This window comes from Schistocerca serialis, chromosome 6, assembly GCF_023864345.2.
Source record: "Schistocerca serialis cubense isolate TAMUIC-IGC-003099 chromosome 6, iqSchSeri2.2, whole genome shotgun sequence".
Lineage (NCBI taxonomy): Eukaryota > Metazoa > Arthropoda > Insecta > Orthoptera > Acrididae > Schistocerca > Schistocerca serialis.
The window spans coordinates 23,102,513-23,128,225 of record NC_064643.1 but is presented as its reverse complement, the minus strand read 5'-3'; the positions used below and the strand labels follow the sequence as shown (position 1 = coordinate 23,128,225).

Below are 25,713 nucleotides of genomic sequence, written 5' to 3'. Positions count from 1 at the left end.
CTCATACATCTTGCTCACCAGATGGTAGAGTTTTGTCAGGACTGGCTCTCCCAAGGTTGTCAGTAGTTCTAATGGAATGTTGTCTACACCGGGGTCCTTGTTTCGACTCAGGTCTTTCAGTGCTCTGTCAAACTCTTCACGCAAAATCATATCTCCCATTTCATCATCATGTACATCCTCTTCCATTTCCATAGTATTGTCCTCAAGTACATCGCCCTTGTATAAACCCTCTATATACTCCTTCCACTTTTCTGCCTTCCCTTCTTTACTTAGAACTGGGTTGACATCTGAGCTCTTGATATTCATACAAGCGGTTCTCTTCTCTCCAAAGGTCTCTTGAATTTTCCTGTAGGCAGTATCCATCTTACCCCTAGTGAGACAAGCCTCTACATCCTTACATTTGTCCTCTAGCCATCCCTGCTTAGCCATTTTGCACTTCCTGCCGATCTCATTTTTGAGACGTTTGTATTCCTTTTTGCCTGCTTGATTTACTGCATTTTTATATTTTCTCCTTTCATCAATTAAATTCAATATTTCTTCTGTTACCCAAGGATTTCTATTAGCCCTCGTCTTTTTACCTACTTGATCGTCTGCTGCCTTCACTACTTCATCCCTCAGAGCTACCCATTCTTCTTCTACTGTATTTCTTTCCCCCATTCCTGTCAATTGTTCCCTTATGCTGTGAAACTCTGTACAACCTCTGGTTCTTTCAGTTTATCCAGGTCCCATCTCCTTAAATTCCCACCTTTTTGCAGTTTCTTCAGTTTCAATCTGCAGTTCATAACCAATAGATTGTGGTCAGAATCCACATCTGCCCCTGGAAATGTCTTACAATTTAAAACCAGGTTCCTAAATCTCTGTCTTACCATTATATAATCTATCTGATACCTTTTAGTATCTCCGCGATTCTTCCAGGTATGCAACCTTCTTATATGGTTCTTGAACCAAGTGTTGGCTATGATTAAGTCATGCTCTGTGCAAAATTCTACAAGGCGGCTTCCTCTTTCATTTCTTCCCCCCAACCCATATTCACCTACTATGTTTCCTTCTCTCCCTTTTCCTACTGACGAGTTCCAGTCACCCATGACTATTAAATTTTCGTTTCCCTTCACTACCTGAATAATTTCTTTTATCTCGTCATACGTTTCATCTATTTCTTCATCATCTGCAGAGCTAGTTGGCGTATAAACTTGTACTACTGTAGTAGGCATGGGCTTTGTGTCTATCTTGGCGACAATAATGCGTTCACTATGCTGTTTGTAGTAGCTAATCCGCATTCCTATTTTTTTATTCATTATTAAACCTACTCCTGCATTACCCCTATTTGATTTTGCATTTATAACCCTGTAATCACCTGTCCAAAAGTCTTGTTCCTCCTGCCACCGAACTTCACTAATTCCCACTTTATCTAACTTTAACCTATCCATTTCCCTTTTTAAATTTTCTAACCTACCTGCCCGATTAAGGGATCTGACATTCCTCGCTCCGATCCGTAGAACGCCAGTTTTCTTTCTCCTGATAACGACATCCTCTTGAGTAGTCCCCGCCTGGAGATCTGAATGGGGGACTATTTTACCTCCGGTATATTTTACCCAAGAGGACGCCATCATCATTTAATCATACAGTAAAGCTGCATGTCCTCGGGAAAAATTGGAGACATTGGAGAGCTGAATTTGGAATACCACCACCAACAAGAGTAACAATTCTAATAATCAGAGATAAGTTTGAAATCGAAGAAACAGTGCAGAATGAGAAGAAGAGAAATAGTGGACGAAAGAGAAGTTCAACAGACAATGAGGGTTTTGATGCAGTAATCCAGGCATACACACGATCCCCGAAGAAATATGTGAGGCAATGCTCTCATGGGACTGGGATCTGCAGAAGCAGGGGTCATACAATTTTGCCATCTCAGAACTTTAAGCCTTACATTCCAAGACTTCTCCATGCTCTTAACGAGGATGATCCTGATAGGCGAAGCGAATTTTGTGAGTGGCACATTAACAGATGTGAAGAAGAGCAATGTTTCCAAGATCGAATTATTTGGTCAGATGATGCGACGTTTGAACTTGATGGAGCAATTAACAACCATAATTGCGTGTACTGGGCCAGGGAGAATCCATACGTAACTGAGCAAAGGCATGTTAATCTACTAGGAGTAACAGTCTGGTGTGGTCTGTCTTCTAGAGTGTTAATCAGGCTGTACTTCTTCAACAACACTGTCACGGGTGACTCGTACTTGGAAATGTTGTAAATGATAACTCCTGGTCTTAGCGTTGTGTCTGGAATGGAAGATTATTACTTTCAACAGGATGGGGCGCCACCTCACTTTCACCTGGATGTGAAGACATTTCTCAATCATACATTCCGTACCACATGGATAGGACGAAGATGGAGTGTGGAGTATCCCACTCAATCTCCAGATTTAACTCCTCTAGACTTCTTTCTTTGGGGTACTCTCAAGAATACAGTTTACACTGTGAGACCACACACATTGGATGACCTTAGAGAGCAAATTAAACAAGTCTGTGCTGCTATTCCGTTGGAAACAATAACATTGGCATGTCGCTCAGTTGTAAGTCTTTGTCGATAGTGTATTGCGATGGACAGACACCACTTTGAACATTTACCACCTTAAGTCGGGCCATGAGGCACCTAGTACCACTAAAATTGTATTTCTAACCCCTTTCATTAAAGAGATGTTCAGTTTCAAAGAATGTATACATTATTTTGGGACATTCTGTATTTCTTATAACTACCAGGATGCCAACTATTACTATAATATTTTGGGCCAAATAACTCTAGCATTAACTTTTAATGTGTGCTGGACAACCAGTACTTCTTAAACATTTCCTGAATATCATTCCAAGAAGGGAATTCTTCGAATGACCAGTTCCTCATTTAGCATCATCCTCTTCCAAATAACTCAGGGAAAAATCAGTTTTTTGGATTCATCACAACACTTAAGCAGGGACTTATAAAATATCTTTAAAAACATGTAGAATGTACATCTGCCTCTGGGTTTAACTTAATACCTCCAGTTTCAATATTTGCATAAGTAGTATCCAATTTATTATTAAAGTCAGATTTTAATTCTGCAAAAATCTTGAATAGCTCTTCCATCTCATATTGGCATATGGTAAAACCATAACGAGTTTGCACCTAATATTCTACTGCTGCTAACTTGAGGCTAAACAAGTGCTGTATCGTTATAAGAGGCATAGGGGAAAGCTAGTGTGCAGGGGTTTACTCCAATTCACTACTACCAATGTCACATCATCATAACATCTGTGCTTAACATACAAAGGATTACACCATAATATAATTGTGACATTAAATCTAAAATAAATGCTCCAAACTTGATCAGTGTAGGCTTAAGTATATTATTTTTAACATTTTAAGGTCTCAGAATGATCAAATGAATATGAAGGGCTTATTTCAATAGTCGTACAAGTACATTTTTGTTCATTCTGAGATGCAGAGTCCTAAAATTAAATGAGCGCTGAAAAATCTGCAGTTGAGATACCAGAAATATTCAATTATACTATTGAAATAAGCCCTCCATATGTCAGGCAAAATATACGACCTTAAGAAAAAATAGTGGCACTAAATAATAGAACTAGAGAGCTAAAAACTGGTCATAATATACAAATGCACATCATGTACATCACAATCAAAAGTTATTTGGGTCTTTATGAAAAATTAAAGGCTCTAAATACTAGACTTAGAAACATCCTCAGTAAGATGTAAACTTCTTCTATATGTAGCACCAATAAGTTACCTCTTTTGGTTTTCAAATTATTTACTAAAAACCAAATTTGAAATGAAGTCCTTACTCATAATTGATTATCATTTGTATTTGTAATAGAAGGTTGTACTTACAGTACGCGATTGCAATAGTGCAGTAATACAGCTATAGCAAGTTTCGGGACAGTTCATAAATAACTATGAGAACAAGGAATCTTAAAAAGGCAGTTCAGAGGTCATGTTCTACTGTCGATTCCGCTTTAAAAAATTGTAGCCAGCTAAAACATTTTAATAACTAAACCAAACTTAATTCTATTTATATACAAATTGAGAAGATTACAAATTGTTAAACAATTATTATTAATTAATACGTGTCCGAGAAATGGGCCTTTTAGATTCTGACCCTGTCCCTAGGACGACTGATAGCAGATGTTCCCTTTGGTGGTCCACTGTGGCCATATATAAATATGGCCTGAGAGGCAGTTAGGAGAGACACTTTGAACCAGGATATCAATATGTTCATGTCAGTCAAATGCCTGCTTGCCTGGTGTCTTGGACGACGTCAGAGCTTGGCAGAGTTGAATGCGATTTTCCATAAAAGCTGGAAGTGAACCTGTGAAGATATTCCACTATCCTGGTTCCCTTAAATTTCACAGAAGTAACTGTGTGTCGCCCACAATGCTGACAAAACCACGTGGCAAGTGAGGAAGTTATTTTTCCGCTATATTGGCAAGGAAGTAACTTTTGGTGATTAGAAATCAGGGTGATATACCATTTTACTTGGAAGTTCCCACAGTGGTCATCTCTGCACTGTTAATAGTGCTGTTTCTGAAACGATTATTATTATTATTATTATTATTATTATTATTATTATTATTTCCTTCACTTTCTCAGACGTTAAGTCCGGTTAAAAATGGAGTGACGCGGACCTTGATCAAGCGTCACTTCCTTTTAACTGTACGGTATGTGTTATATTGCATTTAGGAACTTTCGGGTAATTGAACATGTATCAATAATTACGGATTTCTGTAGTTGTATATATATGTTTGGATGTAGCTGTATTGCATTGATGTACTGGTGGATATTGTGTGGTATGACTCGTGTAGTTGATAGTATAATTGGTATGATGTCAACTTTATCCTGATGCCACATGTCTTTGACTTCCTCAGCCAGTTGGATGTATTTTTCAATTTTTTCTCCTGTTTTCTTTTGTATATTTGTTGTATTGGGTATGGATATTTCGATTAGTTGTGTTAATTTCTTCTTTTTATTGGTGAGTATGATGTCAGGTTTGTTATGTGGCGTTGTTTTATTTGTTATAATGGTTCTGTTCCAGTATAATTTGTATTCATCATTCTCCAGTACATTTTGTGGTGTATACTTGTATGTAGGAACATGTTGTTTTAAAAGTTTATGTTGTAAGGCAAGCTGTTGATGTATTATTTTTGTGACATTGTCATGTCTTCTGGGGTATTCTGTATTTGCTAGTATTGTACATCCACTTGTGATGTGATCTACTGTTTCTATTTGTTGTTTACAAAGTCTGCATTTATCCGTTGTGGTATTGGGATCTTTAATAATATGCTTGCTGTAATAATTGGTGTTTATTGTTTGATCCTGTATTGCAATCATGAATCCTTCTGTCTCACTGTATATATTGCCTTTTCTTAGCCATGTGTTGGATGCGTCTTGATCAATGTGTGGCTGTGTTAGATGATACGGGTGCTTGCCATGAAGTGTTTTCTTTTTCCAATTTACTTTCTTCGTATCTGTTGATGTTATGTGATCTAAAGGGTTGTAGAAGTTGTTATGAAATTGCAGTGGTGTAGCCGATGTATTTATATGAGTGATTGCCTTGTGTATTTTGCTAGTTTCTGCTCGTTCTAGAAAGAAATTTCTTAAATTGTCTACCTGTCCATAATGTAGGTTTTTTATGTCGATAAATCCCCTTCCTTCTTCCTTTCTGCTTAATGTGAATCTTTCTGTTGCTGAATGTATATGATGTATTCTATATTTGTGGCATTGTGATCGTGTAAGTGTATTGAGTGCTTCTAGGTCTGTGTTACTCCATTTCACTACTCCAAATGAGTAGGTCAGTATTGGTATGGCATAAGTATTTATAGCTTTTGTCTTGTTTCTTGCTGTCAATTCTGTTTTCAGTATTTTTGTTAGTCTTTGTCTATATTTTTCTTTTAGTTCTTCTTTAATATTTGTATTATCTATTCCTATTTTTTGTCTGTATCCTAGATATTTATAGGCATCCGTTTTTTCCATCGCTTCTATGCAGTCGCTGTGGTTATCCAATATGTAATCTTCTTGTTTAGTGTGTTTTCCCTTGACTATGCTATTTTTCTTACATTTGTCTGTTCCAAAAGCCATACTTATATCATTGCTGAATCCTTCTGTTATCTTTAGTAATTGATTGAGTTGTTGATTTGTTGCTGCCAGTAGTTTTAGATCACCCATGTATAGCAAATGTGTGATTTTGTGTGGGTATGTTCCAGTAATATTGTATCCATAATTTGTATTATTTAGCATGTTGGATAGTGGGTTTAGAGCAAGGCAGAACCAGAAAGGACTTAATGAGTCTCCTTGGTATATTCCACGCTTAATCTGTATTGGCTGTGATGTGATATTATTTGAATTTGTTTGGATATTAAGTGTGGTTTTCCAATTTTTCATTACCATGTTTAGGAACTGTATCAATTTAGGATCTACTTTGTATAGTTCCAATATTTGTGGTAACCATGAGTGGGGTACACTATCAAAAGCTTTTTGGTAAACAATGTATGCGTAGTGTAGCGACCTTTGTTTAGTTTTAGCTTGATATGTCACCTCTGCATCTATTATCAGTTGCTCTTTACACCCTCGTGCTCCTTTGCAACAGCCTTTTTGTTCTTCATTTATAATTTTGTTCTGTGTTGTATGTGTCATTAATTTCTGTTTAATGACTGAAGTTAATATTTTGTATATTGTTGGTAGGCATGTTATGGGCCGATATTTAGCTGGGTTCGCTGTGTCTGCTTGATCTTTAGGTTTCAGATATGTTATTCCGTGTGTAAGTGTATCAGGGAATGTGTATGGGTCTGCAATGTAATGGTTAAATAATTTATTTAATAATTTAAATAAATTTAAATAAATTTAAATAATTTATATAAAAACAAAGATGAGGTGACTTACCGAACAAAAGCGGTGGCAGGTCGATAGACACACAAACAAACAAACACAAACACACACACAAAATTCAAGCTTTCGCAACAAACTGTTGCCTCATCAGGAAAGAGGGAAGGAGAGGGGAAGACGAAAGGAAGTGGGTTTTAAGGGAGAGGGTAAGGAGTCATTCCAATCCCGGGAGCGGAAAGACTTACCTTAGGGGGAAAAAAGGACAGGTATACACTCGCACACACGCACATATCCATCCACACATACAGACACAAGCAGACATATTTAAATATGTCTTTAAATATGTCTGCTTGTGTCTGTATGTGTGGATGGATATGTGCGTGTGTGCGAGTGTATACCTGTCCTTTTTTCCCCCTAAGGTAAGTCTTTCCGCTCCCGGGATTGGAATGACTCCTTACCCTCTCCCTTAAAACCCACTTCCTTTCGTCTTCCCCTCTCCTTCCCTCTTTCCTGATGAGGCAACAGTTTGTTGCGAAAGCTTGAATTTTGTGTGTGTGTTTGTGTTTGTTTGTGTGTCTATTGACCTGCCAGCGCTTTTGTTCGGTAAGTCACCTCATCTTTGTTTTTATATATATTTTTTCCCACGTGGAATGTTTCCTTCCATTATATTGGTTAAATAATTTAGTTAGATGTGAATGAATTGAGGTGAACTTCTTTAACCAGAAATTTGCTATTTTATCATTTCCAGGGGCTTTCCAATTGTGAGTAGAATTAATTGCTTGGGTGACTTCATGTTGCAAAATTATCACTTCAGGCATTTGTGGTATCATTTTGTATGTGTATGTTTCTGCTTGTATCCATCGTGCATGCCTGTTATGTTGTACCGGGTTTGACCATATGTTGCTCCAGAAGTGTTCCATGTCTGTTATGTTTGGTGGATTGTTTATTTTAATGTGTGTGTTATCTATTGTCTGGTAAAATTTCTTTTGGTTTGTGTTGAATGTTTGGTTTTGTTTCCTTCTATTTTCACTTTTTTTGTATCTTCTGAGTCGTTTGGCTAATGCTTGTAATTTCTGCTTCTTTTCGTCTAATTGCTCTGTCGCTTCTTGTTGTGAGATTTTACTCAACCTTTTTCGTTTTCTTTCCGAGATTTCATTTCTTATAAATTGTGTTAGCTGTTCGATGTCTTTTCTCAGTTTTTCTATTTTGATCTGTAGCCTGTGTTGCCATGCTGGTTTTGTGGGTTTCTTCTGTGTGTTTGTTGGTTCTGATCTCTGCCTAGTGTGTATATTTAGTGTAGTGAGTGCTCCTATATAAACCAGTAGTTGTAACTCTTCCATAGTTGTGTTTTCATTTATTTTGTTGTGTATGATTGTGTTGATAGTTTTTATTGTTGTTTCGACTTGTGGGTTATTTGGTGGTCTATGCAAGAATGGTCTAATGTCTGTATTTGTGTCTTTGTATTCTATATATGTTAGCTGAAATTTTTCTTCTATATCTAACATCTGTGTCACTTCGTGTTCTATTTGTGCTTGTTCTGTTGGCTGTCTTAAGATTTCGTTTTCCTCTAATTGTTTAATTGGTGCGTGTTGTTCTTTGTTTGTTTGCTCTGGGATGTTTGAGTCCATTACTGTATTTTCTTCTTCTTTTTCTGATTGCACATTATTTTGTTCCAGTATTTGTTGTACTTGTTGTTTGATGTTTTCTAATTCTGACTGGGGTATCCTGTTATTTTTTATTATTACACAGATCTGATCAGCTAGTCGTTGTTCTGTTAAAAATTTTAATTCTGGGTATCTGGTAATAAATGTTGTGTATACTTGTGATCTGTATCCAGTTGTGTTGGTTCCTAGGTTTGTTGCTTGGTAATAACAGATTAACTTCATCTGACCATCTCGTCCTCTGTCTTTGTTTTCCTTCTAGGGTGGTTGCAGGAAGCATATCCTGCAAAACACCTCTATTTGGATTTAAATCATTTTCCAGTTGGCTAGCAGTGTCGTTACCATTATTATTATTATTATTATCAGGGATATTATTATATTTTGTACATGTGAACTTTTACAGAATATAGCAATCAGTTAAAACTCAAAAGTTTTACTAATAGTCGTAGTTCCTGATCCTGCTGTGTAAACAGCAAAGAGGCACATTTTCTTTCAGTGAGCATAAAGAGGAATCTGGACTTGCAGACTGGAAATTATGCTCAGTATGTTCTCCACTACTTTCTGCCAGACTGCAAAAGTAGTTTCCAGGCTCTTGTAAATATCAAAGGAAGGTGTAAAGCATGCACACAAAATTTAAGTGCTTATTCATAACTACATAACAAAAGAAATGACCATTTGAATATTTACCCGCGACCCCATGAACTGTCAAGCTGGCGTATATATATTTCGTTCAACGTCTCTGTTTTTGGATGTAGACACTTTTAAATTATTTCACAGTAGGTACTACTGTCACAAAAAAGTAGTATGAATTAAGTACAGCTCACCACAGTTGCTGTGCAGCATGGTGTGTAGCGGACACTGATGGCGAGCTGGATCACTGTGCCAGGTGGACTCCATTGCTTCTCAATTCTATGACATAGTTGTGGAACCAATGAAACAGTTTTAGTCCTTAGAAATTGTGATTGACGATCTTCCCACTCATTCTTCAACAGCAGAGTTGATGGCTTTAATAATTACTCATCAACCAAGCAGGTATTCTAAAGTTTCTTTATTGAATTGCTGGTAATGGCTCGTGTGCTACTATAATCTCAACTATTGGTCACATAGTTAAGAACAACAACAATATTTTTCGATGAAACCCCCTTCAAAATCGTTATTTTTTCCTGGGTTTCTGTTTATTTTTCTTATTCAGATTTACAGCACAGAAGTAGTCTGGGCTCTTCAATGAGTTGTCAGGATGAAGTGTTTTCTCTTTTGTGAGACAGTATGTTTAGATTACGGCCATTATTTCAATTTCTGATCTACTTCTTTATTGAGTGTTCTGACAATCATGTAATTCTTCTTTAATGTGGACTAATTCCCCACTGCACCTCCTCAGGTGGTGGAAGCTGTAAACTTTGTTAATTAATTATTAATTAAGATCAACCGCTACACAATTCTCATATTCTTCAAGTTTAAGATAGACCTTCTCTTTCAGCCACTTTAGTGAGACCTGTGGTACCTATGAAGGTAATATACTAAAACGTCTTGTAACTAGACACTTGTAACTACACTGCGTTTTCTCTAGTTGTTTGTGTATCTGTTTTTAATATTTGATAAGTATTATGTTTGTGCACAGGCTGCCTTAGGCTATACTGGTGGTGGTTTTCTTTTAAAGCAAAGGGACAACTCTGTATGAAGAGACATGTAACTATTAATACAATTTACTGTTTGGAATTAGGCCCACAAGATGTTTCAGTTATGGAAACAGCTAATGCTCTACTTCTGCTACATTTTTTTTTCTCCAGGAGAATCACCCCACCCAACAAAACCAAATCTTATGTAAAAGTGAAAGAATGCACAATATGAACAAATGTACAGTTTTTCAGAAAGACATTTATGTAGTTTACTCAACAGATAAAATCTGCATCCATATACATGCCAAGTAGTTTACCAGATATTCATTGGCATTAAACCAAGTATTTGATAACTTGAAGGACTCACCGTTTTGTAGTTTCAGTTTGTTCACATCTTTTCCAGAATTTGCAGTCATTGTGTCATCTGCATCATGTACAGATATACATGACAAATTACTCTGAAGATCATTAACAAACATTGCAAATGACAGTGACTGAAGAATTGATCCTTAGGCAAAGGTTCCAAGTCGTGGATGCCATAATGCCTTGGTATCTCCAGTTTACTAAATCAAATACATTAATCAGATCAGCTAGAGTGCCTTCAGTAGATGTTTTTGATTCAAAAGAAGCTTGCACGAAAGAAATAACATTTTCACATCTTTGAATATGAACCATTGGGGCCTGAAACCACACTGAGACCTAGTGAATTATAAACAGTGTGTATAAAAACAATCATCTGATTTCGCACATCAACATTTCTGAAACTAAAAATAAAATATACAATGAACTTTGTTTTTTGATGAATGGGATACTCAAAAAGTTTTTTCAACTTAAAAGGTCATATTTTTTTTATTAAAGTTGGGTATGGGAGTGAACATCTTGTAGCAATCACTTGGGAACATCCAGTATGCTAATGAGGAAGTTATCTGCTTGAGACAGCATTCATTTTAAAATCATTTTTGAATGAGTAACATCAATTTTGAAATCTTTTTTGAGCTATATTTGTGGCTCTGTAGCAAGATCTAGTACACGTATGCAAGCTGTCATGCCACCTCACATTAAATTAGAAGTAACACTGACACATCTGGCAAACTGATGTCACTGCAATATTTGTATATGTTTCTTTCACTGGTGCAGCACTTATTTTGTAATCAGAATTTATAAAGCTGTGGAGAAAAGTAATCACTCAGTAACAGCGCCAATATGAACACTGTCATATTTGCATAGGATTTTAATGATGGACAAGAGTAGTTTTAATTCTCTAAAGTTAAAAATAAACTTCTATTTCGCCATAATACTTACACTCAATGACTAAAGCAAGACCTTATTATCACTATACTGAAATAAAAAATACCTTTACAGTATTGAGTGTTCTGCTGTAATATGAACTTCGACAAGTCCATTCTGTCAGTAACGATACTGTTTAATCATTTCGTCGCTTTGAAAGATGATATGTTACTCTGATACAAATAAATGATTATAAAGAGTTGTTGAATGTTAAAAGATGTCCCTGTCACATAGTTTAAGAATATTTTGTCACTTTAGAAGGTATTCATTAACTTAGTTGAAGAACAAGCACATTATTTTGGTATGATACTAACTTTTCATGTAAATAAACAAACAATTCTAGATCTGTGCTGTTGAATGAATCAGAGTAGAATGAGAGCAGATCCACTAATCATAGTTGCTGAAACTTGTAGATGATGGTGGAGGAGGTAGAACGCCACTTAACTTTCAAAAGTTAGGTGTAAGTTGGTATAACAACATGCAAATTGCATGTTTCCACACGTATGTTGAATTATGGGAGTGGTAGCAGGGGATCTACTTGTAAGAAATTCATGCCAGTAGAAACCCAGCTTTAGAGCCAGGTATGGACTTCTGATTACCAAGAGCAGGGGAACTGGCCTTTGTAGCATTGTGACAACAAAATGAAAGATTAAATTTGTGTTAAGTAACATTAACATCATAGATAGCTTTTTCACACTTTCTGCTTCTACCTAATTTTATGTTAATGATAATCCAAAGAGATGGGATAGAGACCATGATGTGGAATATGAACTAGAAATAATTAAAAATACAGAAACATTATAATTAAAGTTCAACTTTCAAACCACTGTAGAAATAACACCACTGGTCAGAATAACTTCAAATTGATATGGAATATTATCGGAGAAGGGGGAAAACTTATGGCAGAAGAAAAACAAATAGTTACAAAATGTAGCAAAAGAGGGCGCTGTAAGCATCATGATTTAATAGTGGTCAACTAAAAATGAAGAATGAATCATACAACGATACCTAAGGTGTATGTTTGACTTTAAACAAACTGTACTACTCAGTGTGCATGGGTGTACAGTTGTGATACTGTTAGTTAAGTAAGCCCATCCACCATGGCAAGGTCATATCTCATAAGATGGGAAAAATCTATTTTTAATGTCCTGAGGTCAAAACCGCATAAAAAGCATCACTCGCATGGGTTTTTAATTGTTCTGAGGCATAAAACCACATAAAAAGTATCAGTCACATCGGTTTTTAATTGTCCTGAAGCCAAAAACCGCATAAAAAGGATCAATCACATCGGTTTTTAATTGTCCAGAAGCAAAAAAGCACATAAAAAGCATCAATAAAAATCAAATCGTATTATTAATTTCCATGTGACTGGCGCAAAACATGTGCAGTATGCTGTCCACCGTTTTCCACAACACTATGCCTATTGACACACAGTCAACATGGGTTCAGAAAACATCGTTCCTGTGAAACACAACTAGCTCTTTATTCACCTGAGCAGCAATGTAGCAGGGCATGTATACACACCCACAGCAACGAAAGGCAAGATGATGATAATCTGCATAACTTGTCATGAAAAAGACACTTCCACTTTCACATGGATGCTGGTTGTCATCTAACTTGGGAACACCCAGCTTATGGTGTGCATGTAGATATACTGCTGCCATGATGTAATATCATCTGCACACTCAGACAGAGAAAATACAGTAGCCTTGGTCTGTCTATTTATGTTTTAATTGTTGTTGACAATGATGATGATTTGATGAAGATGATGTATCTTCAGACTGGTTTGATGTAGCTCTCCACATGGACCACCTTGTGCAAGCCTCTTCATCTTTGCATTACCACTGCAACCTATATCCACTTTAATCTGCTTACTGTATACAAGCCTTGTTCTCCCTCTACAGTTAGTGCATTACATTTTACTGGGTGCATTCTGTTTTCAGACAACAGACAAGGGAATTGTGATAAACGGAGATCACATCTTTTCTTTCTTTCCTTTCTTTCTTTCTTTATTTTTCTTTCTTTCTTTCTTTATATTTTTCTTTTTTTTTATGGTTGATGCAGCTGCTGTGGATCTCTTTTTAAAACTGTATTTTGCCTGATTGATTTCTCAGTCTTTCAAAGCTGATGCTTTAATGTTTTTCAGTGTGCTTAGCTCATCTCTGTTTTGTCTGATGTTCATTGCCACACATACAAATGTATACAGGTTGGAATTCTAAATTAGGGTGTTTTTGCTAAAAATGAGAATGTATTTGCAGGACATGCTGTAGGGATAAAAGAGTGAGACCTTGTGACTCCGAGAGATTTGTAAAGAAATAAGAACTGTTTCTTCTCATTGACATCGGGGACTTATAACATGGTGGATGTTTATAGGGACCCATTATTGCACTCATTATTTTTGCTCACTTAAGGCTCCAATTGTTTCAAAAAATAATCCTAACTTCACAATCATCAGCAACAAAAGTTATGAAGTATAAGAAAAAACAAATAGGCCATTGGACCTAGTAGGTAGAATTAGGACACCATGATGAAGGCAATCAAGAATTTACAAGACAGAGAGAGAGAGAGAGAGAGAGAGAGAGTTTCATGCAATGCTAAGCTTTTTCTTTTTATCGTGATCTTTACATCCTGGCGTATTTGTTTATTTTAATCATTTTAACATCTAGCTTATCAAAATATTTTATCATTATCAGTGAAGACAATGTTGTGTGCTGTGTAAACTCGTGATTTCCTTCAACATTATGTCCATATCTTACTTACAAGGCCAGATACCTTGTTTGTTTTATGTTACACTTTGCAACTTTTGCAGCTGCTCCTAATTGTCAAGTTGGAATTTTCTTGAAACAGTGGGGAGCCTTATACATGAGCAAAAATAATAGCTGTAACAATATAAATCCCCAATGTTACAGAGAAGAAACATTTCGTATTTGTTTACATAGCTCTGTGTGTCACATGATCCTGCCCTTTTATCACTATTAGCAAGTTCTGTAAATATGGTTTTATTTTCAGCAAATGTATCCTCATTTAAAGCTCCATTCTGTTTAGGCACATCTGCTTCTCTATTATTGTACAAAATTGTGACATATTTCAGAATGAAGATAACAACAACAACAAGAACAACAGCTAAAATATCTAATTGAGAAGTCATAATTTATTCTTCAAACAGTTGGAACCTTATATAAGCAAAAATAATAGATGTTATAATAGTTCCTTATAAATGTGCACCTCGTTATAAATCTCAGATGTTACAGAGAAGAAACAATTCTTATTTGTTTACGTCTCTCTCTAGGTCATGTGGTCTCACTGTTTTATTACCATAACATCTCCAGTACATGCTTTCATTTTAACCAAAAACATCTTTATTTATAACTCCAATCATTTTAGGCATATTTGCTTCTCATCTATTATCCAACAAGTATAACATGTTCAACAAGTAAGATGTAGTGTAAGTTCACATACTCCATATCATGTAACACAGATATGATAACAGTTTGAAATTCTGTTTACAGTACAGAGTTGGAAGGGCACGATATAATGAAATCAATTGCCTATCAATGTATGTGTCAAGGTCTCACTGCAATATTGTGAAGAAAGACAAAGGATTATACATAATAGATGGTGGGGTAAGTTATGTAATGTAGAGACTCGAAGTTAAAATAAACTGATTACTTCCTTGTAAACATTTGAGTATGAGTGTTTTATTTAATACACATTTTATTATTTAAACTGCTACATGTAACTTTAAATGTCATATTGGCTCGAGGAATAGGCTCAAACCCTTTTTAATGTGTACTTGCTAGATCTAAACAACAGTATAATATAAGAGAAACCAGTGGAGTGAGGTGTGGCATATAGAAACATGCAGTAGAAAACAGTATTCATATTAGCTTTCGAGCTCTTATGCTTTCTCTAGAAAAAGTACACATATTTAGGCAGACAGACACCCAACCACATTCCTGCAGTGAGACTGGCTGTTGATTATCGCTTATTGAGAGCACTTGCCTGCGCAGATGGTGGTGGGGAGGGAGGAGAGAAGAATGCACTAGAACTGAGGGGTTAGTAGGATAGTGTGAAGGAGGTCTTTCGACAGATGACTCAGTGTCTGCACAACAAGACAAAAGAAATTCAGAGGGTAGAGTTTGTAAGAGATAGAGAAAGGAAGTGGGGTTGAAAGGGATGGGAGGAAGGGATAGGAAGGTAGAGATGAAGAGGGAGACAGGAAGGAAGGAGGAAGGATGGAAAAGGGTAGAAGGGCGGGGGGGGGGGGGGGGAGAGAGAGAGAATGCATGCCACCTCTGGGGGTGGGGGGAGAGTGCTGGGAGAAGACAGTACATGATCTGGAGTGAAAAGGAGTGGTGAGGACAGAAGAGAGAAGGGAAAAGGTAATGAGGAACTGATTAACGGAGGTTTAGATCAGAGGAATTGCGTGAGTGCAGGATGTGTTGGAGAGGGAAGTCCCGCCTATGTAGTTCAGAGAAACTATTCTGGTAGGGGAATCCATTTGCGCAGTTACTGAAGCAGCTGTTGAAGTCATTTGTGCTGTGGTACACAGCATGTTCGGGAACTGGATGATCAAGTTTGCAGACTGCCACAGTTTGACGATGGCCACTCATGCAAGTAGACAATTGGTTACTTGTCATGCCCACATAGCATGCTGCAGAGTAATTGCAGCATAGCTGATGTAAACTTTTCGGATTTTACACATGACCTTGCCTTTTATTGGGTAGGAAATTCTCTGTCTGGATGGGCCCTGGGGGGCCCAAATGGTATCAAGTGATTGCCACAGCAGGTTATAGGCGTCACGGGATGTGGTTGTGGAGGGGCATGTGGTCAGCCCACTGCTGTTCTGGCCATTGTTAGTTTTTGTGACCGTAACTACTACTTCTCAATGAAGTAGCTCCTTACGTGGTTGTCTCAACGGCTGAGTGCATCCCGCTTACCAGCATCCCAAGTGCTAGCCAAGCCTGACAGCACTTAACTTCAGTCATCTGATGGGAACCAGTATTATCAGTGTGGCAAGGCCATTGGCCATTGGAAAGGAAATGCTGTCATATATTAACAACTTATTGAATCATTCACTGTTAAGCTTGAGACTGTTGAGAGTCAGCAAGAGTGCTCCGAGGCAAGAAACCAGAGACACACTGTAGGTACAGGCGTAAATCGTAGCTTTTAGGTTACTCTAGGGAAATAGTAATGGAGGAAACTTACGAACTGCAAATGCTTGGACAGCTGTCCCAGGGTATAAGTCATGATAAAGAGAACTAATTAGTATCTCCACAACCATCTACATGTTGTTGTAAGTAGGCGATAATCATAAACAGGCATTTCTTAGCACATGCAGCAAGAATGACCATTACACCTAAGAATAGCCGCATCAGTAGTTTCACAGAAGTTAGATTGAGAGGGAAAATGAAGAAAACTGCTGAAGTAGAGGCCTCTGCTCATGAGATAGAAGCCTGCGTCTGCAGGGTGAAGCATGGCGATGTAAAACACTGTTGTTCCTTACCGTACTAAGAAGGGCAGTGATGTTTAGCTTTCAGCTGGATGCTGTTGCTACCAAATGTACAGCTTGTTAGTCTGAATGCTAGAAGCAGTCATCCAGCAGAGAAGAAGAAGGGGAAGGATGCAAAATGAAGTTGGTTGGAGGCACCATGAAGGAGAAAAGCCCCATGTTAGACTGGCAAATGACTGTGACATTCCAGTAGTGTTAGTGGGGTGGCTGCAGAAACATTGTGCTGTCAGAATACTTTCTAAAGCCTCAGGTTTTCGTATTCCAAGTATTTGTCAGTCAGAGTGTTGGGATTACGTGTTGCTCAACACCAACCTTGGGTAATGTCCAATTTAAGTCTGTTTTCTCACTTTTAATGTTGCTCTCAAATGTTTGTACTTAATGAAGCACTGGGTGATTCTTCTTCTGTTCTCTCTCATCTATGTTTATAAATGGTCTTCAGTGTAGTAGTTAAGTTGGAATAAAGTAATTGAAACTCTAGAATTCCTTGAGTCTCCTATAATATTGTGAAAGGATAGTTGCTACATATAGTGGAGATGCCGAGTCAGATAGGCACAACAAAAAGACTGTCGCAAAGTTGTTTTGTTGTCCACATCTTTGACCCAGCATCATTGCTATATGGTGAGTAGCAATTATCCTTTTCATAATATTGTCTTCATTCCATCCTGACTTTTCGATTGTTTGAGTCTCCTACAAGTATCCTCCAAGAGTCGCAAAATCCACACCACTTTTAGGTGCTCCCTGTGACAGTGTTTGGTGCTGACCCAAGGAGCTACCTGCTATCACTGGATGTTTGTCTTTCGGCATTTGCTCCTGACTGCTCGAAAACTATGTCTCACCTGAAACTCCCCTAAAGTTCTCATACACTTCATCTAGCCTATATCAGAACATTACAATGCATATGACTTGACTGCAGTACGAGGTGGTGGATGGTGGGTTGGTGTATGGAAGTGTCTTGCTCCTGTGTTGACCAGAAGGAAATGACCCATGGGGTGCAGGATTGGGAGCTGTATGGCAAGGATATTCTGTTGGTCTGGTGCTTGGCAAACCACTACTTTGGTTGATGTGGGTATGATTTAAGGTACAATGTCCCTCATCTCAGGGAGTAATGAGAGGTAGTTGAAAACCTGGTGAAGGGTGTGGTTGAGCTTTTTGTTGATCTTTTCAAGGCCAAGGTGATACTAGCAGATCAGAGGAGTTCTGGTCGGTGGCTGGTTAACAGGTTTACTGGTGTTTCAGGAGATGACACAGCAGATCTGTCTGTGGACTAGCTCGATAAAACCTTATTGACAGACAGTATCCTGTTCACATCGTGCAGTGTTCTACTGCCCACGCAGTTTACAGAATATACTTATCCGTCCCTATTCCAAACCTACTCCGAATGCACCCCATGGGTGTGGTTAACTCCAGTGCAAAATATGTCCCACACACCTAACCATCTCCTATCACAGTCCACTCACTGTCATTTCTTAGCCAATAAAAGGCAGGGCCACATTTAAAAGCAACCATGTTTTGTGTCAGCTATGCTGCAGTTACTACCCAGTGTTCTATGTGGGCATGACAAGTAATCAACCATCTACTCGCATGAATAGTTACCTCCAAACTATGGCAAACTGCAAATATGACCAACCAGTTGCCGAACATTTTGTGCACCACAACACAGGTGACTCCCACAACTATTTCACTAAGGGAGCCATTTGGATACTCCCTGGCAGCACTAGTTTCTTATAACTACACAGGTGGGAATTGTCTCTCCACCATATCCTGCACTTGTACAATCCCCTTGGCCTAAACCTCCATTTAACTGTCTACCACTGCCTCACCTGACCTTTTCCCTTCTCTCATCTGTCTACAGCATTCATTTCCTGTCCAGATTATGTCCTGCTGCTCCCTCCCCCCCTCCTCCTGCCTCGTGTCGTGTCAAGTGGGCTCTCTCTCTCTCCCCCTCCCTCCCCCCTCTCTTTTTCCCTCTCCCCTCCCTCCCTCCCCTTTTTCTCTCCCCTCCCCTCTCCCCCCTCTTCTCTCCCCTCCCCCTCTCTTCCCCTCCCCTTCTCTCACTCCCACCTCTCCCTCCCCCTCTCCCTCCCCCTCTCCCTCCCCCTCTCCTCCCAGTCTACCTCCCCCCATCTGCCACCTCCCCTCCCCTCCTCTTACCCGCACCCTCTCCACTTCCCTCCTCACTCCCCTTCCCCTCCCCACTCCTCTCTCCCCCTTCCCCTCCCACCCCCTCCCTCTCTTGCCCCTATCCCTCTTCTCTCACTCCCTCCCCCTCCTATATCCTCCCCTCTCTCACCCCTCCCCATCTTCCCACTTCACCCCTCTCTCTCACCCCTGTCCCCCCTTTCCTTTCCCCTCTATCTTCTGCACTACTTTTGTCTTGGTGTGCAGCCACTGAGTTATCTGTCGAAAGATCTTCCCCACATTAATCCCACTATCCCTCCTTGCCTACCGAGCGGGGTGGCGCAGTGGTTAGACACTGGACTCGCATTCGGGAGGACAACGGTTCAATCCCGCGTCCGGCCATCCTGATTTAGGTTTTCCGTGATTTCCCTAAATCACTCCAGACAAATGCCGGGATGGTTCCTCTGAAAGGGCACGGCCGACTTCCTTCCCAATCCTTCCCTAACCCGATGAGACCGATGACCACGCTGTCTGGTCTCCTTCCCCAAACCAACCAACCAACCAACCAACCTCCTTGCCTTGTGTGTCCTTCTCTACATCCTCAGCACCTGCAGCTGTGCAGGCAACTGCTCTCAATAATCAATAATCATTAGTCAACCTTTCTATAGTTGTTTGAGAGTGTGCTTGGGAGTTTGTGTGGTTGTGTGTGTGAATATGTGCATTTTTGCTGGAGGAAGGTAAAGAGCTCAAAAACTAGTGTGAATAATGTTTTCTGTTGCGTGTTTACATGTGTGATACATCAGTCCTCTACAGTCCTTATTTTATGTTTTAGTTCATCCAGAAATTTCCCTTGTTGTTATATGGCAATATGCCAGGCAGTGGGTTATAAATTCCTCTTATTGTTTCAATGTGAAAACAAATTGACTTTTTCAACTTTAACTGCCATGCATGCCTTAATCTATATTAGATCCTGCCAAATATATAACTGAAGCTGATTCCTTGTACTGATCTCCTCCTATAGCAGACCGTAGCAGAGTGAGTGGATTATTGACATTTTTTATAAAACTGTGCTTGAGTTCACTCTCATCTCGAGTATTGAATAATTTCTGTGATTCAAAAGTCCTTAACGTTAAAGGCAGATTTCAAAAGAAATGTCCGGAATGTCTATTCCAGTGCCGAACTGTAAATGAAATTCATGAATTTATTAAGTAGCGAACAGACCCAAATCTGAATACAAGAATGTTTTTATTCTGTCTGTATGTTTCTGCAAAATAGAGTACCTTCACTTAAATTTTTAAAAACAATAAAAACTCATAAAAGATGTGTATTCACTATATTTCTGTCTTAAATTACACAATTTTTCGATTTTTTTATGCTTCTTAAATAGCTGTTAAGTATTTTTGTAGAAACTATAGCCCATGTAGGAAGGTGTTATCACACAGTGAAGTGGAGCAGTAGAGAAGTGTGGAGGGGACAAGATTTACATAAGAAAGGCAGTAGAGAGTGGGCAGACAAAGTCTGCATTGCAAGACCTTGTTGCTGTGGGCAACAATCAGTTTCATTTGTTTTGGTTATGTGTTCCATTGATCATTCTCACAGTAACCATTATGATGTGGAATGTGTCAAGTGCATAATAAATGCATACATGAATCAATTTTTTTATGCTTAAAATTTTTATCATGTACCCCATATTATTAAATGGCACAAAACTCATATATTATACCTATAAATTTATTTATTCCTATTCAAGAATTCATGTATGGTCTGTCAAACATTTTATTTCATCTGGTAATTTATCAAAAAGTTTTACAGCAGCATATTTTACCCCTTCCTGTGCCAAATATAGGTAAAGAAGAGGAGAGTGTAAGTCTTTCTTCCTTCTAGTATCATAATCATGAATGTCACTGTTGTTTTTAAAATGGTCCATGTCATTGAGAACAAATTTCATTAGTGAGTAAATGTACTATGAGGCTGTTGTAAGAATTCCTAACCTTTTAAACAGATGCCTAGATGTGCGACTATGAGTCCCACAAATTATTCTAACCTCTTTCTTCTGAACAGTGAATACATTTGCCCAAGTGTTGAGTTACCCCAAAATATAATTCCGTATGACATCAGAGAGTGAAATTGTGCTAAGTATGTTAGCTTACTAATTTCTATATTCTCAGAATTGGCAATTATTCTGATTGCAAAGTTCCTGAACCTAGTCGCTTTAGGAGATCCAAAATATGAATTTTTCCAATTAAGAATCTCATCTATATGTCCACCTACAAACTTAGTATGCTCTACCCTGTCTACTGACTTCTGTTGATGTGTTATTTTTATTGAAGGAACTGTACTCCTTGTGGCAGAAAATTGGATGTACTGTGTTTTTTTTTTTTAAGTTCAGAGCAAGCCCATTTGCAGAAAAGCAATGAACAACTTTTGCAAATTCATTATTTGTATCATTTTCTATTGGAGTTTCTTTTACTGGATAAATAATGATGCTTGCATAATCAGCAAATAGTGTCAGGTTAGCTTCTTGTTTCAGAGAAGGTAGGAAGATCATTCATTTATATCAAGAACAGAAGGAGACCCGGGATCAAACCCTGTGGAACACCTAATGTAATTTCACTCCAGTTACATGAAGTGGCAAACTTCCTTAAATCATCTAAACCATAGAAAGAAACTTTTTTGTTTCCTCTTTTGTAGATATGGCTTAAACCATTCATATGCTGTTCCATTTATACTGTAGAGTTGCAAGTTCTGTAATATAATGTCATGGTTCACACAATCAGATGCTTAGGATAAGTCACAGAAAATTCCTATTGGCGATATTTTACTATTTAAAGACTCTATTACATGGACAGTGAAATTGTATATAGCTGTCTCAGTAGAACAGCATTTTTGAAATCCGAACTGTGATTTACTAAGTATCCCATTACTGTTGAGATGGCTAACCATTCTTGAGTACATTACATTCTTGGTGATTTTTGAAAATGCTGTAAGCAAGGATACTGACCGGTAATTATTGACATATGTGGTGTCCCATTTTTCCTAGAGAGGCTATGACAATGACATATTTTAAACTGTCTGGGAAAATACCTTGAGTTAGTGATGCATTACATATGTGACTCAGAACATCAGTTGTAAATTCTCCACATTGTTTTAATATCTTGTTAGAGATGTCATCTACTCCAACTGAACATTTATTTTTCAAAGATTTAATGATTTTCCTTATTTCATACGACGTTGTTAGGTGAAAATTAATTTAAGATTTCTCCAAACTGACTCTTCCACGTGCTGCTTGTTTTTTTTTTCTTGGGCTGTTCTCACCAAGTTTTTTACCTACACTTAAGATATGGTTGTTAAATACATTAGCTGCTTGTGTAGTTGTTAAATACATTAACTGCTTGTGTACTGTTGGTTAAAATAGTCTCATTCCCCTTAATAGTAATACTACATACCCCCGTGGTTACTTTTCCTGTCTCCCTTCTAACAACATTCCATATTGATTTGATTTTATTGCCCGAGTTGTTAATTTCATCTCTAACATATGTATCTCTTTATTTTCTGACAACTTCTTTCACTATGTTACAATAACTTTATAGTGTAAAATTACTCCTGGGTCTATACTAATTCTTGCTATCTCATACAGTTTTCTTTTTCTTTCTGAAGACATTTTAATACTTTTAGCAATCCAAGGTTTCTTTGAAAAATGGTGTTACATTTAGTAATTTTTTTGGGCAACAATGTTCAGAAGGGGATATAAACCTATCAAGATATATGTTGCATTTATCATTAGCATTTGGCTCATTATATAGGTACTGGACTGAGCAACCTTACACTGTTACTTAATGGTTTCTGAACTGTACACCCTGCTAGGTTTTGTAAGTTAATCAATTGTGCATCATGGTCTGATAATCCATTTGTCACAGGGAAAGCATGTGTTAGTTCTGCATCCTCTTGCTTTACAAATACATTATCTATTAGAGTGCTACTGTCTTGAGCTATATGTGTAGGGAAATTGATCATTGATTCTAAGTTACATGTCATTAATAACACTTCTTGTTCCCTTTTCCTATCAGAGTTGCTTAGAAAGTTTATATTGTAATCACCACAGATTAATAACTTCTTCTTTCTGTCTGACGGACAGCATAATAGGAAGTCAAACGTTTTTTATGAATAGCTCCCATTCTCCTAATGGGGACCTGTGCACTGTTGCTAATATCAACATACACTAGCTAGCTGTAGTTCACATGCACAAACTTCAGAGTGCTGATCAACACAAAATTTGCTTACTTCTACAGTTCTGTATTTGTACCCTTGTTTTGTGTAAATGGCAATTCCTCCTTTATCCATGCTAGATCTGCAAGTGTAAGATGCTGAATTATACCCATTTGTACTGACACTTTCCATCCCCACAGTTACATGGTGTTCAGACAGACAAAGTATATCAATCACATTCTTATTTTTGAGATCATCTAAACACACTAATAGCTCATCTACTTTATTTTTTGTTTCCCTGATATTTTGGTGAAGTAAGTTGATAGTACCCATAGCTTTATCTCTATTTGCTGTACATATGGCTTCATTTGTACTATTTTTCTTGATTGTTGTCTGTCTGGACTTTGGCTTTAATCTAAAGAACCTGTTTGCCTGGTCCCATTAACCACAGCGATCGTCCCATGTGTAACTGTGGCCCTCCTTACAGTATCTACTAATAGAGAAGCGACCTTGTCTTTCCCCTTCATATTTAGGTGCAGGTGTATTCCCACTTACCAATAGCATCAACTGGAACAACACTTACATGAGATTTTGCCGGTGTCTGGGGCATCCTGTCCAGTCGTGCCTTATAGCAGTGTTTATCCAGAGCCGATCATGGCATAGAAAGAGCTCCACAAACCCCACATTTGTGTTCCCATTTTCTGCTCCTGTTTTATCCAGGTCACTCCTAATGATTTATCTTGGATTCATAGCCAGGCTGTCTCCTGCTCCTCCAATTATAATAACCTGATGTTCCTTCTCAGAGTTCCTGCATAACTGACCTAAGTTTGCTGTCACCTGGCTAAGGCTAGCACATGGTTTCACAAAACTTGTGACCTATTACCCTGCGCCTAATTCGTCCTGAAGCCGCTGGCCTACACCCCTCCCATGACTGCTACCTAGAAGCAGAATTCTTCTTTTCCTATTCTAATTTAATCCCAACCTGTTTTTTCCTTTAAGCTAATATTCTGCTTCAACCTACATTCATCTACATCTGGGTGAGACCCTTCCTACATTGCCTCAGATAGCAAGTAAAACTGATGATGTGTTCAAATATGTGAGTGGAACAACAAATTTTAAAATCTGATTTGATTTGATTTGATTTTTTATTGGTCCAGTTTTATCATACAGCACAAATTGTACAATTGATATTGGACAGGTCAAATATAAGTTACAATAATACGTAGTATAAGCAAAATAGTAGGCAAATTAAAAATAGGTACCTATTACAATTAATTTTGTTACGTATTCAGAAATTCTCTGGCAGAATAGAAACAGTGCTTTATTAGAAATGCCTTTAGTTTAGCTTTAAATATTGGATGAGTAGCATTTTTTATTTCCTCTGTTATCTTATTATGTAGTATTACACCAATGTTAATTATGCTCCTCTAATAGGTGGTTGTTCTGTGATATTTTTGATGTATATTTGATTTCCCTCTGGTACCATAGTTGTGTACATTTTTGTTCTGTAGCAGTTTGCTTGTTTTCAGGAGGTAGTCCCTAGTGAACAAGACAGTTTCATAAATGAATAAACTTGGAACATTTAGAACACTAAGCTCAGTAAAATGGGATTTACAGGAGTCCATCTTTTTAAGGCCACAAATTATTCTTAGAGCCCTTGTTGCATTCTAAAAACCTTTATACTATGAATTGAGTATCCCCAGAAAACGATCCCATATTGGACTAGTGAGTGGAACTGTGCATAGTATGCCTGCAGTACTGTTGTTTTGCTTGTTGTAGCCTTTAAAATTCTTAGGCCATAGCACACAGATTATAGTTTTCTAGACAAGTTATTTATATGTGTGCCCCACTTTAAGTCCTGCTGAACCAATAGACCCAAAAATTTTGTGACACTTACATTTTCTAGGGTATCATTTTTTAATTGTGCTTGAATAGACATTTGATTAGTTGGAGGAATTAAATGAAAATCGACACACACAGTTTTTTCTCTATTTATAATGAGTTTGTTTTTTTGTGAACCACTCAGAAAGTCTTTCCATAGAACTTTTTGCTGTGGACTGCAAAGTTTCTGGATTGGATCCAGTGAGCAATATGCTGGTGTCATCGGCAAACAGGATGGTTTTTGTGGGACTCGTATATTCAACTAAGCCATCCACATAAATCAAGAAGAGTAATGGACCTAAGATTGAGCCCTGCAGTACACCAAGTTTTATTGTTAATTCGCTAGAAAGTAAGGAGTTGTTTCTTATTTTATTAATTTTGTTGAATTCATACTGAAGTGATACTTTCTGCCTGCAGTTTTTTAGGTATGAAAACAACCAGCTATGTGCTACACCTCTTACTCCTCGTCTTTCTAATTTTTCGAGCAGAATGTTATGGTCCAGGATATCAAAGGCTTTTGATAGATCTAGAAAAATACCTGCAGCTAATTTATGTTGATCAAGGG

General features: G+C 37.8%; 1 protein-coding gene across 2 annotated transcripts in view; it reads left to right on the top strand.

The window, feature by feature from the left end:
• LOC126485158 (GTP 3',8-cyclase-like) overlaps window positions 1-25,713 on the top strand; it is a 293,950-nt gene that overhangs the window by 7,762 nt on the left and 260,475 nt on the right. For both annotated transcript variants that reach the window (XM_050108829.1, XM_050108830.1), the window contains exon 3: window positions 14,941-15,054. In XM_050108829.1, the coding sequence (XP_049964786.1) occupies window positions 14,941-15,054 (114 nt within the window). The remainder of the gene's footprint in view (window positions 1-14,940; window positions 15,055-25,713) is intronic.